This window comes from Monodon monoceros, unplaced genomic scaffold, assembly GCF_005190385.1.
Source record: "Monodon monoceros isolate NGI ecotype Baffin Bay Population unplaced genomic scaffold, NGI_Narwhal_1 Super_Scaffold_13, whole genome shotgun sequence".
Classification (NCBI taxonomy): Eukaryota; Metazoa; Chordata; class Mammalia; order Artiodactyla; family Monodontidae; genus Monodon; species Monodon monoceros.
This window is the reverse complement of record NW_021703769.1, coordinates 67,479,827-67,495,875: the sequence shown is the minus strand read 5'-3', so window position 1 is coordinate 67,495,875 and position 16,049 is coordinate 67,479,827. Positions and strand designations below refer to the sequence as shown.

At 42.4% G+C, this 16,049-nt stretch overlaps 1 protein-coding gene across 1 annotated transcript; it reads left to right on the top strand.

The window, feature by feature from the left end:
* Positions 1 to 803: 803 nt before the first annotated feature.
* ZKSCAN2 (zinc finger with KRAB and SCAN domains 2) lies at positions 804 to 15,568 on the top strand. The gene is made up of 7 exons (XM_029221382.1): positions 804 to 1,269; positions 2,299 to 2,485; positions 4,950 to 5,041; positions 5,373 to 5,499; positions 8,410 to 9,093; positions 11,025 to 11,516; positions 13,802 to 15,568. Exons 1-7 carry the CDS (start codon positions 865 to 867, stop codon positions 14,740 to 14,742), a joined length of 2,928 nt encoding a protein of 975 aa, XP_029077215.1. The 5' UTR covers positions 804 to 864; the 3' UTR covers positions 14,743 to 15,568.
* Positions 15,569 to 16,049: the final 481 nt, after the last annotated feature.

Genomic DNA, 16,049 nt, shown 5'->3' with positions numbered 1-16,049 from the left:
GTCTCAGCAGCGCGTCGGTGCGCTGCGCGCTCTCGCGAGAGTCCACCGCGCCGCCCCCTCCCCCCAGCCCCTCGCCGACGAGGAAGCTTCTGCTGAGCCCCGCGGCGCGCGGGCGCGAGTGGCGCATGCGTGGCTGCTGCTCCCAGCGCCCCCCGCGCAGTCCGGGAACAGAGCAGACGAGGCTGCGAGCGAGGATCCTGCAGCCGCCACCCTCCGAATCGTTGTTTGGTCCCCGCCGCTTCTCTCCCCTTAGGGACAGGACCTATTCGCGGCTTTCCTCAGCGTGTGGAGGTTTCCTGAGGACGGCCCGGGCCACCCTGGCCCAGAAGAGCCGGGCGCTGGCCTCGGATAACGTCGGCCCCCACCAGCAACCCGCAGCGGCCTGGGCGCGCTGCCGTGCCCCGAGCCTCGAACCCGGGGCCGGGCGGGGCCTACGCATCCGGCCCCACCCACTCGGGGCCCTCCCCTCCCCCGGGCCCTTACCCGGGTGTCTGACACACCCCCTCCCGGCCCGGCTGTCCGCCCCCGCTCTCCTGTCCGCGGTCCCCTTGATTTTCTCCCAGTCCTGTAGCATTGCTCTTTCCGACATTGCACTAAAAGATGCACCCTGGAAAACCACAACGCGGGGACACATCGTGTTGGGAGAAGAGGCTGAGTTCTTGGACCTTAGGGTACATGTTCACCTTTTCAAGGGCCTAGGGTAGATTTGATTAATCAGCCTGGGGTACCCTGTTCCTGCTGACACTGCCGTTTTCACTTCCCTGCCTTCCCACACTTCCAAAACCATTAGCAGGGAGCTCTCGAAGGTTTGGTTTCTTCGAGTCTCCTTTGAGCTAGACGTGAGGTTGACCCCCGGGTTAGAGCATGGCTGCATCCCTGGACCCTCAGATCGACGCGCCCCTGGAGGTTGAGGGATGCCTAATAATGAAGGTGGAAAAGGAGCCCGAGTGGGCATCGCAGCCCATTCTGGAAGGATCGGACAGCTCTGAGTCCGAGACTTTTCGCAAGTGCTTCAGGCAATTCTGTTATGAGGATGTGACCGGACCCCATGAAGCTTTCAGTAAACTCTGGGAACTTTGCTGCCGGTGGCTGAAGCCAGAAATGCGTTCCAAGGAACAGATCCTGGAGCTGCTGGTGATTGAGCAGTTTCTCACCATTTTACCCGAGAAGATTCAGGCGTGGGCACAGAAGCAGTGTCCGGAAAGTGGAGAGGAGGCGGTGGCCCTGGTAATACATTTGGAGAAAGAGACTGGAAGACTAAGACAGCAGGTGAGAGAGGGTTTTCAACATTTTTGTATTTAGCAAGAAGGGGGTGGAAAGGAAGATGGGCAAGGGATGCATTGCAGGAAATGCAAATTATGGAAGGATAAATGGTAATAATGAAAGACCTTTAAAGGGAATCTACTTAAAAGGGATCAGAATTTCATATTAAATAGAAAAAAAGCTTTGGTTGAACTGTTATCTTGCAAATGACACTAAACATTATGCGTCTAAGTATTTGTTTTAAATCTTTGCGTACTGTTTCCCCCAAAAATTATATAAGAGAACAGTACATTATGCTTCACAGGATTTTACTTTTGTAGCTTGATCCTAAAGAGGGCTATTTTGCCCTGCCCCCCACCCAAAAAGAAAAGGAAAGAAAGGACTTTATCAGTTACCCCAGGGCCTCTTGTAATCCTTTAATATTCCAATCCGTGTCTTCTGAAGTGCCCTCAATGTCATCATCCTTGTCACTCTTCTCCATTTGAATTGCTGATCCTTATTTGTCAGTGGCTTTGCATGCTCTTCTAATTGTTTTTCAACAGCCCTTTCAGTAACCTCATGAAATCCTGCAAGATTTGCACTTTCACCTAGCACAGGATTTGTGTAAAGATCTGACTATTAGCAAGTTGCTGTGTTGGTCAGAAATAGACACTAGATGTCGAGATTAATTTTCTAAGTTTTCAGTGCACTAGTGAATTAATTAGTGTTCTGAGAACTTTCATTTCTCTGTGAACCTAATAGATATGAGGACTCAAATAATGTCTAGTCTGATAACAGGGAGGCTCTGTATTTCACTCCTAAGAGATTTTGCCCCTCTGTATACTAATAAAGAGCACTCTCCTATTCCCTTATGCCCAGACTTCTGGACAATACTATTATCCTGATGCCCTCAGAGGTCCCATAGGGAATGGAGTGAAATTTTCATTCCTTCTCACATCTTCTATCCTTCTTTGATATCTTTCTTGGGGGAATTTGGCCCTGATCTAGCCCTCTTTAACTCCCTTTTCCCACTATGGCACTGACTTTATTTCCCAGGTTAGCAGTCCTGTGTACTCAGAGAAGCAAGCCCCACTTGGAGCAGCATGGGAGGTGGCAGACTTTCAGCCACAGCAGGTGGAGACCCAACCCAGAGTGATGTCTCTGGAGGGAGCTGAAAGCCTCCACTCAGGACACCAGGAGCAGCTGAACCAAAAGAGAGAGCTTCGGCCCTTACCCAAGAATGGTAAGAACTCAGAGCATGCCCAGTGCAGAGACCATGGCAGATTTGTTTTGTAGCCCTAACACTGTGACTTGTTCAGCGTAGCGTCCCCTCAATACATATTTGAAAGTAAATTGAATATTGGGGAGAAAGACTTCATTAGCTTCAAGACTTGGGAATATGTGTGACATAAGTAAAAGAGATCTTAAAGATGGAATCTGAGAAAACATAGATTGCCCAGACTGGCCTTAAGGTCTCATAGTGTTATTTAAGAATCTCCATCCTGCAATCAGCTTGTGGTTTTTAGTCCTGCTGCATGTGTAAGTGTGTGTGTTCTTGGCTGACTATATGCAACTTGGAAAAACTGGAAGAGGAAATGAGATTTTTTTTTCAAAAAGTGACTGACAGTAAGGCATCACAGAAGTGGCTTATGAGAGGGATAAACAATAAGACTTCATAGAGAAGAGACAACTGCTGTTCGTATCTGCCCTAGATGTTAATGAATCAAGTCAAATACAAGGAAATGAAGACCCTGCCCTTCCCAGTCCACAGTGATCTTTCCATCCTCTGCAGCATGGTGTCAGGCTTAAAGAGAAGAGTGGAAAGATCACTGAACATACGCTAGAAAGACATGGGTTTATATCCTTTCTCTGCCCCCTCCCTGTGTTATCTCGGGCAAGTAATATTAATTAATCTCTGTGTATTAATGCATAGAGATTAAGAAATTAGGCTTTAGAGGTAGACAGTATGCGTTCAAAACCTACCTCTGTCATTCTTTATCTGTGTGGTCTTGGTCAAGTTACTAAACTTCTCAAACTTTCCATTCTGTCATCTGTAAAAGGAAAATACTAAGGTTGTTAGCGTAGATTAAAGGAGGCATCGTAAAAAGGGTCAGTGCATAATAGTGCTCAGTAAATGTTAGTTTCCTTTCTCCCATAATGGCATGATTATTTTTAAACTTCAAATCTGTCTGACTTACAGAACCCCTCATCAAGAGGCAAGATTCACCACTTCGGACCCCACCTCCTTATCCCTTCTGAAATTCATATTATGATAGAATGCATTGCAAATATTAATGGTTTCTGGATTTTTCATTGTTTGTTCATCAGCATCAAAGTTCCCTTGTTCACATGGATTATATGCTGTCAGTTACTTTACCTGATAAATTCATGGTGCTTCTGGATTTTGCCATCTCAGGTGATAAGGAATTCCTAAAGTAAGGTGGTTTTTTCTGTTGAGGTCCTTACTGGGGGTAAGGAGGACAGAAAATTTGAGGGATAGATATCTCAGAAAGGTGAATTCCTTCTAAAAGAAGAGATAGGATTTCAGCCATGTGTGCCTAAGGGAATAATGTATTTCTAAGGAAGTGATTCAGTTTGATTCCATAGAAAGTGGTAGATCAAGCTTTTGAGTTCTCGGTCACAGTAATATTTATTCTTAAAGTTTTCCTAGATAGTGAATTCTAGAGGAGAAGTTAGACCACAGACTGCCTTATACTATATAAGCTTATATATCTTCCTTCCACCTTTCTGGGGGTATATTTCCCTGTAGTGTTCAGTACTATGTATCTGTATACGCTAACATTTTTTAGGACAGTATTCACTCATAGGGAATTAATTTGTGCTAGAGATAGCGAACTGGTAACTCACGTGCCAAATCAGATTGTTTTGTTTCACCTACAAGGAGTTTTTGGTTTGGGGGTTTTGTTCGTTTGTTTTTAGTTCTCAAGGTTTAAGACTTAAGATTGTACATAAAAGTCCCGCTTTCTGGCTTCTCTTGAAAAAGTTAGAAGCTCTGGGGCCTCCCTGGTGGTTCAGTGGTTAAGAATCTGCCTGCCAATGCAGGGCACATGGGTTCTAGCCCTGGCCCAGGAAGATCCCACATGCCGCGGAGCAACTAAGCCCGTGTGCCACAGCTACTGAGCCTGTGTTCTAGAGCCCGAGAGCCACAACTACTGAGCCCACGTACCACAACTACTGAAGTCTGCATGCCTAGAGCCCGTGCTCCACAAGAGAAGCCACCACAGTGAAGAAGCCCGCGGACTGCAAAGAAGAGTAGCCCCCGCTCACTGCACCTGGCGAAAGCCCACTCACAGCAATGAAGACCCAACACAGCCAAAGATAAAATAAATAAAATTAAAAAAAAAAAAGTTAGAAGCTCTGTGCCAGGGCAATAATCTCACAATGAAGCATAAGCTGGAGCTGAACACTGGGTGTACCCTTTCAGTGGGACGTGTGCTCTCCAGTTCCCCACAGTCCTTACCTCTCCCCTTTCATGATGTCCTTTACCTGCTTACTCCCTAAAAGCATTTGTGTTTGTGAGCCCTGCTTTAGGGTACCGTGGTTTGGGGCATTGTTCTGAATTCATTGAGAAAATGACCAATTTATATTTGTCGGTTTTTTTATACATGCTCATTTCATAAAAGGAGAATGAGCATGAATAAGATGGCAGAGCCAACAACACTAATTGTTTCTTTCTCTTCTTACAGCTCGGCCTTCTCCCTGGGTTCCTGCTCCTGCTGATGAATGGAACACCATAGATCAGGAAGTAACAGCCACACGAGTTCCTGTTGGGTCCCAGGTAAATTGTAATTGTTCTCTCTAGCCTAACTTCCTAGGATATTCAGTCACAATGATTTCCTCCATCTTTTATACTCCCTCCAAGAGACTTTTTCCCCCTTGCTCCTTTTCCAGAAGAGACTGCACCCAGCCATCTGAGTAATGGGATTCCTTGCTGGATCATCTCTCTTACGATGCTTTATAGTACCTTCTGCTTCATTTGGCACATAATATACACTTGGTTCTTTGATTTTAATTTTTATTTAGGGCCTTTCTGTGCTTCATCCATGATCATTCATCCTTCAAAAACCCATGTGGTTATCTTGGTAGTCATTACTGTTAGTGTGTTACAGGGACCACTGAAAGATGTCCACATGGCAAGAGGTTTTTCCTACAAAAAGAGTGTGCGTCAGATTCCTGCTCACAGAGACCTCTACCGGGATATTAGAAAGGAGAGTATTGGGAACATGGTCTCCCTGGGTAAGGATTCTATCCCTTTTCAAATAAAAGATTTGGGGATTTCTAATATATTCACTTCTACCGATGATAAAATAGTTATAAATGTTATCACTTTAAGGACCTCCATGGGTTGTCTAGTCATTTCTGGCCTCTAGCATACCATGTTCTCATACCTCACTCATTCCTTTCTTCCAATTTATATTATAGATTTTTATACATTCTTATAATTTAGTGATTAAAACATTGGGGAGATTTATATATGATTGTCATATTATTGAAATATAAACTTACCTACATCCACTAGACTAAAAATTCCGTAAAGTCATAAGGTCTTTTTAGGATTTGTTTTTGTTTAACCCATAGTAACCCCAACACTGTGCACAGAGCCTGACATATGGGTGGCGCCCAGCAAATATTCACTGAGTGGACGGAAATCTTATAAACAGAAGGAAAAAAGTAATTTCAATACAATAACCTTGATAGCGTGTTGTGAATTTTTTAAGTAGCACAAATTTTTACAGGCACACATAACCACTGAAACGAAATTTTACAAGCAAACTTTTGAAGAGCTATAGCATCTGCTTTAACAATAGGGCTAAATATGGTTCATTCATATGTAAGCTACAAGTCAGAGATTACTTATGAATAAAATTACAGGCCTAAAACGTGCACCAGTACACACTATAGATACTATAAACCTTTGTTGTCTAATAGAGTAGCCACTAGCTACACGTGGCTATTTAAATTTAAATTTATAAAATTAATTAAAATTAAATAAAGTTTAAAATTCAGTTCCTCAGTGACAGTAGCTACATTTAAGGTCTTCATGGGGCTTCCCTGGTGGCGCAATGGTTGAGAGTCCGCCTGCCAATGCAGGGGACACGGGTTCATGCCCCAGTCTGGGAAGATCCCACATGCTGCGGAGCGGCTTGGCCCATGAGCCATGGCCGCTGAGCCTCCGGAGCCTGTGCTCCGCAACGGGAGAGGCCACAACAGTGAGACGCCCACGTACCGCAAAAAAAAAAAAAAAAAAAAAGGTATTCAATAGCTGTATTGGACAGCACAGTTATAGAACATCATCATCAAAGAAAGTTCTGTTGGACAACAATACATATAGACCCTGAAGTACAGAGTTTACAAAATAGGCCATGTCAAACTGAATGAATAAAGATAAACTGACAATTGTTTATAATCAGAAAGTAATTAAAGCAGTTTAAAAAAATGCTCAACTTAAGATGACACACCAGTAACAAAGCACTCTTCCCAAAACAGCAGGACCCTTGATTTTATTTTATTTTTATTATTATTTTTTAATTTTTTGGTTACACCCACAGCATGTGGGATCTTAGTTCCCCGAACAGGGATCAAACTTGCTCCCCCTGCAGTGGAAATGCAGAGTCTTAACCACTGAACTGCCAGGGAAGTCCCAGGACCCTTGATTTTAATTTTACTTAGGGTCTCTGCACTTCATCACTGATCATTCATCCTTCAAAGACCTGTGTGGTTATCTCGGTAGTCATTGCTGTTAGTGTTGTTACAGGAGCCAGTGAAAGATGGCCACATGGCAAGTTGCCTACACAATAGCTGTTTCCTAGTGTTGCCTTGGATCACACAGCATCCAGACCTAGTAAAATGATGAATTATAGGTCTTAGTAAAATCTGCCATGAGTGGGTTAGAGACCATACTATGGACATTCAGATTTAGCCCAGTGCCTCCATGTATAATAATTACATATGGAAAGGCCCAGGCCCACAGACACCTGGCTCGGTCTTTTATCATAGATTGTAAACTAAAGGCTTATGAGTCTAGCCTACAAACATATTTGGGCCTTGCACAGAGTTTTAATATAAAATTAGTTTATAAATCTGGATTTCCAGTATCTCTTAAAAAAATCAAACGTCAGGCACAATGGGCCCACCTTCTCTCACAGCAGCCATTGACCACAGCTGAGTGGAGGAGCTCGTGCTAAAATGCCAGGGCTCTCACTCCAGCCACCTCACTCCTTTACTTTGCCTGCCTGGTCCTGGTAGATGTTTGAACTTTCATTGTCCCTACACTTACTTCTCTCATGTGAAACTGAAGAGCAAATCTCCATCCCCAGGGTTCTTTCAGCAAGGATTTGATTTGATGCTGCCTCCCTAGGAGAATTCTGTGAAACTCCTATGTGTGTTTTCTATAGAAGGAAACTAAATGTTATTACATACTTATTAGGCATTGGACGCTTTACAGATGATCCTTTATTTAATATTCCCAGCACCTTGTTGAACAGATTATATTATTTCCTAGGAAACTGAGGCTCAGAGAGATTAAGAAACTTCCCTGGTCAGAAAGTAAAGTAAGTGGTGGAGCTCGGATTCCAATTTAAGACATGTTGATCTCCACCATATTGTAAAGTAAAAAATTAAGTTACTTTCCTATTCTTATGTCTCTTTCCCATTAACTTCGCCAGAATGTCTCCAAAAGTTCTTGACTTCTCATCTCCCATAGCCCTAGTGTGTGTATGTGTGTGTTGAGTGGGGGAGTGAGGGGATGTGGGGAGCAGGTGTAAGCACACTTTATAAGTAACGAATACTGGTTCATAGGAGCACGCTCTGAACCTAACACAATGTTAGATACTGAGAGGGAATTGAAGGTAATGTAATACGTGTTTCTTACCCTTAAAAGTTTTCCTTTAAGAACTAGCTGGGGGAGGAAGTAGTACATATATGAGAAGTGAAACGGTAGTCTTAAGTTAGTAGATGATTGTGCCAGATAACTCGTGTAAGAAACTAGTGTGCATGATCGTGATTGAGGAAGACTTTAGAGAAGGAACTGAACAAGACCTTTAAAGGATAGGTGTGAACAAGTGTTCCAGGAGAGCATACTACAGCAGGAGATTGGGGCATGCAGTGATGCTCTCTCTAGCATGAAATATGTTTCTCTTACTCTAGGAAACACAGTGTCTACAGCTAACAAGGTGGCACAGTTGGAGCAAAGAAAGGAGCCATGGACAATAGGTCTACAATCCCCTAATAAGAGGAATGTCCTACAAAGCAACTGTATCAAGGAAAAATCAGTTCATGCTGTTCAGACCCCTGCAAGGAATGCAGGGAAAACACGGAGAGAGCAGCAGCAGTGGGGTTTGGAAGATGAAAAAATAGCAGGCGTGCATTGGAGTTATGAGGAAACTAAGACTTTTCTTACAATTCTCAAAGAGTCTCGCTTTTATGAAACACTTCAGGCCTGTCCCCGAAACAGCCAAGTATATGGTGCTGTAGCTGAATGGTTGCGAGAATGTGGCTTCCTCCGAACACCAGAGCAGTGTCGGACCAAGTTCAAAAGTCTACAGAAGAGTTATCGAAAAGTGAGAAATGGCCATGTGCTAGAACCCTGTGCCTTCTTTGAGGACATGGATGTTTTGTTGAACCCTGCAGCTCATACTTCATCCACGGATAAGCCAAAGGAGATTCTGTCTCTCCCCAGACTAAAGAGAATTGGTATCAATGCTAAAGAACAGATCAATTTGGTGGAGGAGGAAGAAGCCGCAGAAGAATCTGATGGTGATGAAATGGGTGTTGAGTTTATCCAGAAGTCTGAGCTTCGTGGTGCTCCTGTCTTATTTCAAAACCTGAGTGGTAAGAATGGTGCTTTTTTTTTTTCTGGTTTGAAAATGGATAATGTGGTCTTGTGGAAAAAGGAGTAGACCAGAAGTGACCAAACACAGGGAATTCTGTCACGCACACCTTGCCACTCATCACTGTAATTGGCCATGTAACTGAAAGTACTCCCAGGTGTTTTGTTACCCCCAGTGCAGTCTGAGTAACAGCCATGAAGGGTTCTTTTTTGGGTTAGAGCACAGCATGCATTTTGAGTATTTGGGGTCTGTGGAAGGAAGACAAATGGAGTCCAGGGTTCTAAGGATCTAACATTATCTGAGAATTGTTACAATGCAGTCAATTGTATTAGATTGTAACAGTCAAGGATACATTATTATACTATCAAGGATAGTCCATAAAGGAATATGTAACTAACAACAACAACAAAAAAAGAATTAAAAAAAAAAGAAATTCAAAGAGAAGAAAGGAAAAGAAGAATTACAAAGTAGATGCATTAAATGGAAAAAAATCAGTAAGATGATAGATGTAAATCCAAATATATCATTAATTACAAATTTAAAAGTCTAAGATTATCAGATATATATTTTAAAACTATATTGCTTACAAGAGATACATCTTTTTTTTTTTTTTTTTGGAGCAGAGAAAGCCTTATTGCAGGGCCAAAGCAAGGAGAATGGGTGGCTTATGCTCAAAAACCCAGAACCACAAGAGATACATCTTAAACAATATTCAGAGATATTGAAATTAAAAGGATAAAAAAAAGATACTATGCAAAAGAAAGATGGTGTTGAAATTTGGGGCCTGGGACATGCAGAACTAAACCACCAGTTAGTAGCTATGTGACAGCTGACATATCATATAACTACTTTGAGCTTCAGTTTTCTGTCTAAAATATAGCTAAGAATATGAGGGTAGTTGTTAGTGTTAAATGAGATAATGTAGATGAAGGCATTCTGCAGATGCTAAAATGCAATAAAACACTGCCTGGTGTCACAGTTATTAGTAATGTTTCTGTACTCCACTTTATGAAAAGATGATAATTTCTTAGGTAGAATGGAAAAATAAACCAGGCTGGGAGATCTGAGACTGTACTCATGACTGTACCTATTCAAAACAAACAGATCTCAGGAAAAAGATAGGAAAATGCATTATACAGGTATTCATCATTCTGGAAATCCACAGACATGAGGGTAGGTGGTTTCAAATATGGAATCCAATGACATGACTGAAAGAGACCACCCAGTAAGATGGAGGACAGAAAAGACTTTCCTACTACAGATTATAAAACACCCAAAAAGTATGTTTAACAAACTGTCTTCATACATATCCTGAAAAGCTTAATTCTGCTATAAAAGCAGGACATCTGCCTGTCTTACAGATGGTTTCATCTCTCAAAGTAGAGGACTCAGTAACATCAAAAACTACTCTGGACATAGTTCTGCTGTTCAAAGAAGACGGGCTAAAGAAATGATAGGGAATTTGGGGAAGAAGTTCCTGCTGGGTGTCCTAGCCCATTATTCCTAACAATTTTTAAAAGACAGCTAAATCCTTAAGAACCATAGCAATGACAGATTGGGGGGGGGCTGCATTTTTATTCTACCAAGTAAACTTTGAGATCAGTTCATCAATTTTTTTTTTCAGTTCATCAATTTCAATTTTAAAATCCTATTGGGATTTTGACTTTATAGATTCATTTGACAATTGATATCTGTACAACTTGAATCTTCCTATCCAGAAACATAGTGTCTCTCCATTCTTTCTAGTTCTTTTATGTCTTTCAATATAATATTATAGTTATTTTATATAGACCTTCTCATTTCTTGCAAAGCTTATTCCCAGGCATATAATAGTTCCAGGGAATGGGATTTGTTTTCTTGTACTTCTTATATTTTGTAATGTATAGAGGCTTCAGACACCTTGTATCTTTGAACTTTATCCTTGAATGGCAGGTGTGCACTGGGGCTACGAGGAAACCAAGACTTTCCTTGACATCCTCCGTGAGACTCGGTTTTATGAAGCACTGCAAGCCTGTCATCGGAAGAGCAAGTTGTACGGGGCCGTGGCTGAACAGCTGCAAGAGTGTGGCTTCCTCCGGACACCGGAACAGTGCCGGACCAAGTTCAAAAGCCTTCAGAAGAGTTACCGCAAAGTGAAAAATGGTCACGTGCTAGAGTCCTGTGCATTCTACAAGGAGATGGATGCCCTGATTAACTCTCGGGCATCTGCCCCTCCCACTAGCACCCCAGAAGAAGCCCCGTCACCCTCAATTCAAGAAAGAGAGGACATTGAGATTGAACCCCAGGAACCTACGGGCTGGGAACCTGAGGAGGACTCACAGGAGGCAATAGTTGAAGATTCCAGCAGTGAGAAACTGAGTGAGGAGGAAATTGTGCCAGAGCCAGAATTCCAGGGACCTCCAGGTTTACTGCAAAGCCCGAGTGGTAAGGATCATGAGGGGCTGTGGTCTAAAGAAGAAGGAAGTGGGATTTACTGACAGATCAGAAGAGCTGGCACATCGCTCATGAAGGTCTATTCATTAAGCAGATATTCGTGTGTCCTGTGCCATTTGAGGAAAAGGGGGAGGTATCGATGAATAAAACAGAGTCCCTGTTCTTATGGTGCTTCTGTTCAAGGGAGGAACTTGGATTCTCGTGATTTGGTTTTTGGGATCTCAGCCTCGGTTTTGGTGTGTATGGGGCAGATAATGTTTAATATCTCCTAGAAATATTGTGGGGAAGAAGAATTTGGAATTAAACGTGAGAAAAACTCAGATCAAGGAGGTGTGTCAGTAAGCTCAAAACAGAAATGTCTCAGTTATGTGTGATGTGCATGAGAAAAAGGATAGGCAGAGAGAAAAAGACTTTATTCTGGTACTGAGCTCCACCTGCGGGTTTCCCGCTGACCACTGGATGCCCTCACGGGCGTCTCACCAGCAGTCCAGGCTTAAAATTTTCAAAATTAAAATCAGCATCTTCCTTCCCACACTATGGCTCTTCCCTGTGTCCTCCCACAGGTCATCCAGACTTAAAAGATAGAGATTCTTTTGATGCCTTCTCTCTCATTGTTTACATCCAGGCAGATGATATGTTTTTTCAGCTGGTGTAGAACTCCCATCTGCCCCCCTCTTTAGTTACCATAACCATTACCCTAGTTTAGCGTTTCTCTGTCTCTTGCCTAAACTATTGTAAAAGTCTCCAAACCAGTTTTCTCCATTAGACTTGTATTAAGATTCCACAACCATCCTTAATCTGAGTTTGTCTTTCTAACCTTACCTGTTATTATTTTCCTTCCTGTACTCTATGCTTATTCAAAACAAACATTAGAAAAGGAAGTTCACACATATGCTCTCTGGTAGTATTTATACAGGAATTTGTTTTTGTATGGGAATGAAAGCTGAAATTATTAACTCTGTAACTGGAACTGTTAAAGTTGATAACTTTGGAAACAAAGTCCTTCTCTTGTGAATCTTGTTTTTTAAGGTGAGCTCCAGATCTGTCATCAAATTATCAGGCTCTGTCTGAGGCAACTACTAGGCTATAACTTCCTCCAAATCCCAGAACAATGTTGGACCCAATCAGAGTACTTCAGAAGATGACATTGTTAGGGCTTTTGACCGAAGTCAGTGGATTCATTGATGGCTGCCCTCCTCTTCCAGCCCAGGACACAGCCACCCCACTTAGGACTGAGGGATGTTGGCAGTTTCAGCTCAATATGTGGAAGGAAAGTAACGTTGAAATTAGCAAGTAGAAAAAAGTACAGCAAAATGCCTAAGAAGGGTTTGAGAATCAAGCAAACCTGGATTGGGCCTAAGTTACACAGTTTGTGAACTATTTATGGATCAAATAATACGATGTCTGAATTTACTTCAAAATAATCCGGGTAGAGGGAGCAGAGAATGTGTGGGAATAGAGATGAAACAAGATTGGCCAGGAGTATATCATTGGGTAAGTGGTTCATGGAAGTTCAGTTTATGTACTGTTCTCTACTTTTCTGTGTTTAAATTTTCCATAATAAAAAGTTAATACAAAAGCCACACAGTTAATAAGTGACCAGGATGGAATCATAACCAGAGCTGTCTGATTCCAAAGCCTGTGTCTTCACCACATCATGCTCTCTGTTCAGAAAACTTCTCGGCAAAGCTGGATCCAAGATGTACTGTGGGATGCAGATGAAAGAGTGAGGAGAAGATAATTCTGGTTGTCGAGCAGTGAGAATTAAGATTTGAGTTAGTGTGGTCTGTGTGTGAGACTGCCAGAAAAACAAAGTGACAGCAACATTTGAGAAGAAAGAAATACTCTTGGATAGAGTTTGACTAGAGGTTGATGAGCTTAGAAGTCCATTGAGGAATTTGGACTTGATCATTAGAATCTAAACACTAATGAAGTGTAGTGTACTTTCATTATAGATGAGAAATTTTGAAAGCAGGATGAATTGTAGTGGAATTTCAGGGAGATAAACTAAGTTGCTCCCACGTTAATCAGGATACAGATTGGGGATAATGGCTTGGATTATAATTAAATTCTGAAAACATTTCCAGAGGCCTACTTTGTGCTGGGTATTATTGGCTATTCGTGGAACTGAAAGAAAATAAGGCCCAGTGAATCAGAAAGATTCTCCACGCCTGAGGCCAGTGAAGCACACAGGGATCTAACAGACAAGGCCTGTAGGCCATGTTGTTTATGTTGATACATGACTGGTCTGAAATGTTTATTGTCTTTTTTTTCAGATTTTGAAATTGGAAGTAGTATCAAGGAGGATGCAACACAGGTAATATATAAGGACATGGAGCAGCATAGGGCACTAATAGAAAAGTCTAAAAGGGTTGCTTCTCAGAATGCTGACCCAGGTAAATATTGTAAAAGGGAATGCATCTCAGGAAGACAATGGGACAACCTTCAAGGAGTCAGACAGGGAAAACTGATGTCTCAGCCTAGAGATTTAGGGAAAGCTGTCGTGCATCAGAGGCCTTTCATGGGGAAAAGGCCCTACCGACTTCTCAAATACGGAGAAAGCTTTGGAAGGAGTGCTCGCCTCATGTGCCGGATGACCCACCAGAAGGAAAATCCTTATAAGTGTAGTGTCTGTGGGAAGTGCTTTGGTAGAAGCAGGAGTCTAATTAGACACCAAAGAATCCACACAGGAGAAAAACCTTTTAAATGTCTTGACTGTGGGAAAAGCTTTAACGACTCCTCAAACTTCGGTGCCCACCAGAGAATCCACACAGGAGAGAAACCCTACAGATGTGGAGAGTGTGGAAAATGCTTCAGTCAGAGCTCGAGTCTCATAATACATCAGAGAACCCACACTGGAGAGAAGCCCTACCAGTGTGGAGAGTGTGGGAAAAGCTTTACCAACAGTTCTCATTTCAGTGCCCACAGGAGAGTCCACACTGGTGAGAATCCCTACAAATGTGTGGATTGTGAGAAGAGTTTCAATAACTGTACGAGATTTCAAGAACATCGGCGAGTACACACTGGAGAGAAGCCCTACGGGTGCGTGCAGTGTGGCAAACGTTTCAGTAAGAGTTCTGTTCTCACTAAACATCGGGAGGTTCATGTGAGAGAAAAGCTTCTGCCATACCCTCCAGCGCTCTATGCCCCAGAGAACCCACACAAGGGAAAGACTGATGAATTCAGGCAAACTGATGAGGATCTCTTCTCTTCCTAAATGTCCCCTTAGCCATTTTACCCTAATCTCACTCTTGGAAGCAATCTTTTCTTAGCTATAAAGTGTAATTCCCAAGATAAGGTTGAGAATATAAATAAAGACTTGGATCCTGTCCTCAACTCTGCCTCTAACTTGATCAGTCTGTTCCTCTCCTTCTATGTGTCTCAACTTTTCCTTTAATAAAGTGAAGAAGATACAGTGTCTGAGTGCAGAATGGAATTCTCTTCAGTATGTCGAGGCCACTGCCATGGGATCACTAAACCCAGCAACATCCAAGATCCTTCAGTGTATGGGAGAGTTGTTATCAAGGAGATAAAAAATGCTCAAAGTTTTTTTCATTCTCTACCACATGCGATCCCGGATGCAACTTGATCACAGAGTTTCCTGTTTGGGTAGAACTTTCAGGAGCCTGATGAGAACCACATCAGATCCATCTAGTTTTGAAGATATTCACAAAAGGAGATTGAAGATTTTATAGTTTCCATCAGAAGTCTGTTGCAGTGTACCTTTTTTGTGTCAAGAAGTTGATCTAAATAGCTATGGTAGATGCCCTGTATTGTCACTGAAATAATGCCTTGCCCTCCATAGAGATGAGAAGCAACTGATCACCCATCGTCCTTTGTAGACTAACCGTTTCTGTACCTGAAGACTGAGAGCCTCTCGGCTGCTGTTTCTCCAGCCTATAAGTAATCCAGTTCCTGTTACTGTTTCTCCGAAGTCCTACGCTTACCTCTTAATTGTTCTGGGTGCCCTTGTCTGACTCTTCTGCACTACCATGCCCTCCTCAGATTGAATAGCGTGCATGCTCATGGTGTGTCTCATTAAAGTAGAATTTCAGACACATTCTAGTTCTGAATGTGTGACTTCTCTGGTTTTTACCTAGAATATGACTGATAATGTTGGCATATTTTATGCCTCCCAACCCCACACTTCAGTATAATATTGTATAATTTTAGATAGTTTTCTAAAACTCTAAGGAGATAGGGAAGGAAGTGAGGTAGAGACCTGAAACATTCAATATTTATAAGATCAGTTGGACTCCTTAGACCTGCTTTAGATCAGATAGCCACCTTGGTCCAGACCAGCACTCCAGAGCTGCTTGTTAAGTTTACCTTTCTCTTTTCTGAGGCTTCTAGTCCCTGTTCATGTGGTCATAAACCTCTCTGTAGAACCCTGAGTAATTTATACAGCTTTATACCTCAATGAGTGAAGGTGGAAATATTTACTGAAACTTCCAGGCCAGAACACTTTTCGTTTTCCACATTTACCAGTTGGTCTGAAAGATGTCTTTGACAACCCCCAGCACT

What these genes read in the sequence shown, in the direction of transcription:
- ZKSCAN2 (XM_029221382.1), top strand. Translation starts at nt 865, where the DNA reads ATGGCTGCATCCCTGGACCCTCAGATCGACGCGCCCCTGGAGGTTGAG. An exon ending in CTGGAAGACTAAGACAGCAG is followed by an intron (nt 1,270 to 2,298) that starts GTGAGAGAGGGT and finishes TTTATTTCCCAG; the next exon opens with GTTAGCAGTCCTGTGTACTC. An exon ending in GAGTTCCTGTTGGGTCCCAG is followed by an intron (nt 5,042 to 5,372) that starts GTAAATTGTAAT and finishes AGTGTGTTACAG; the next exon opens with GGACCACTGAAAGATGTCCA.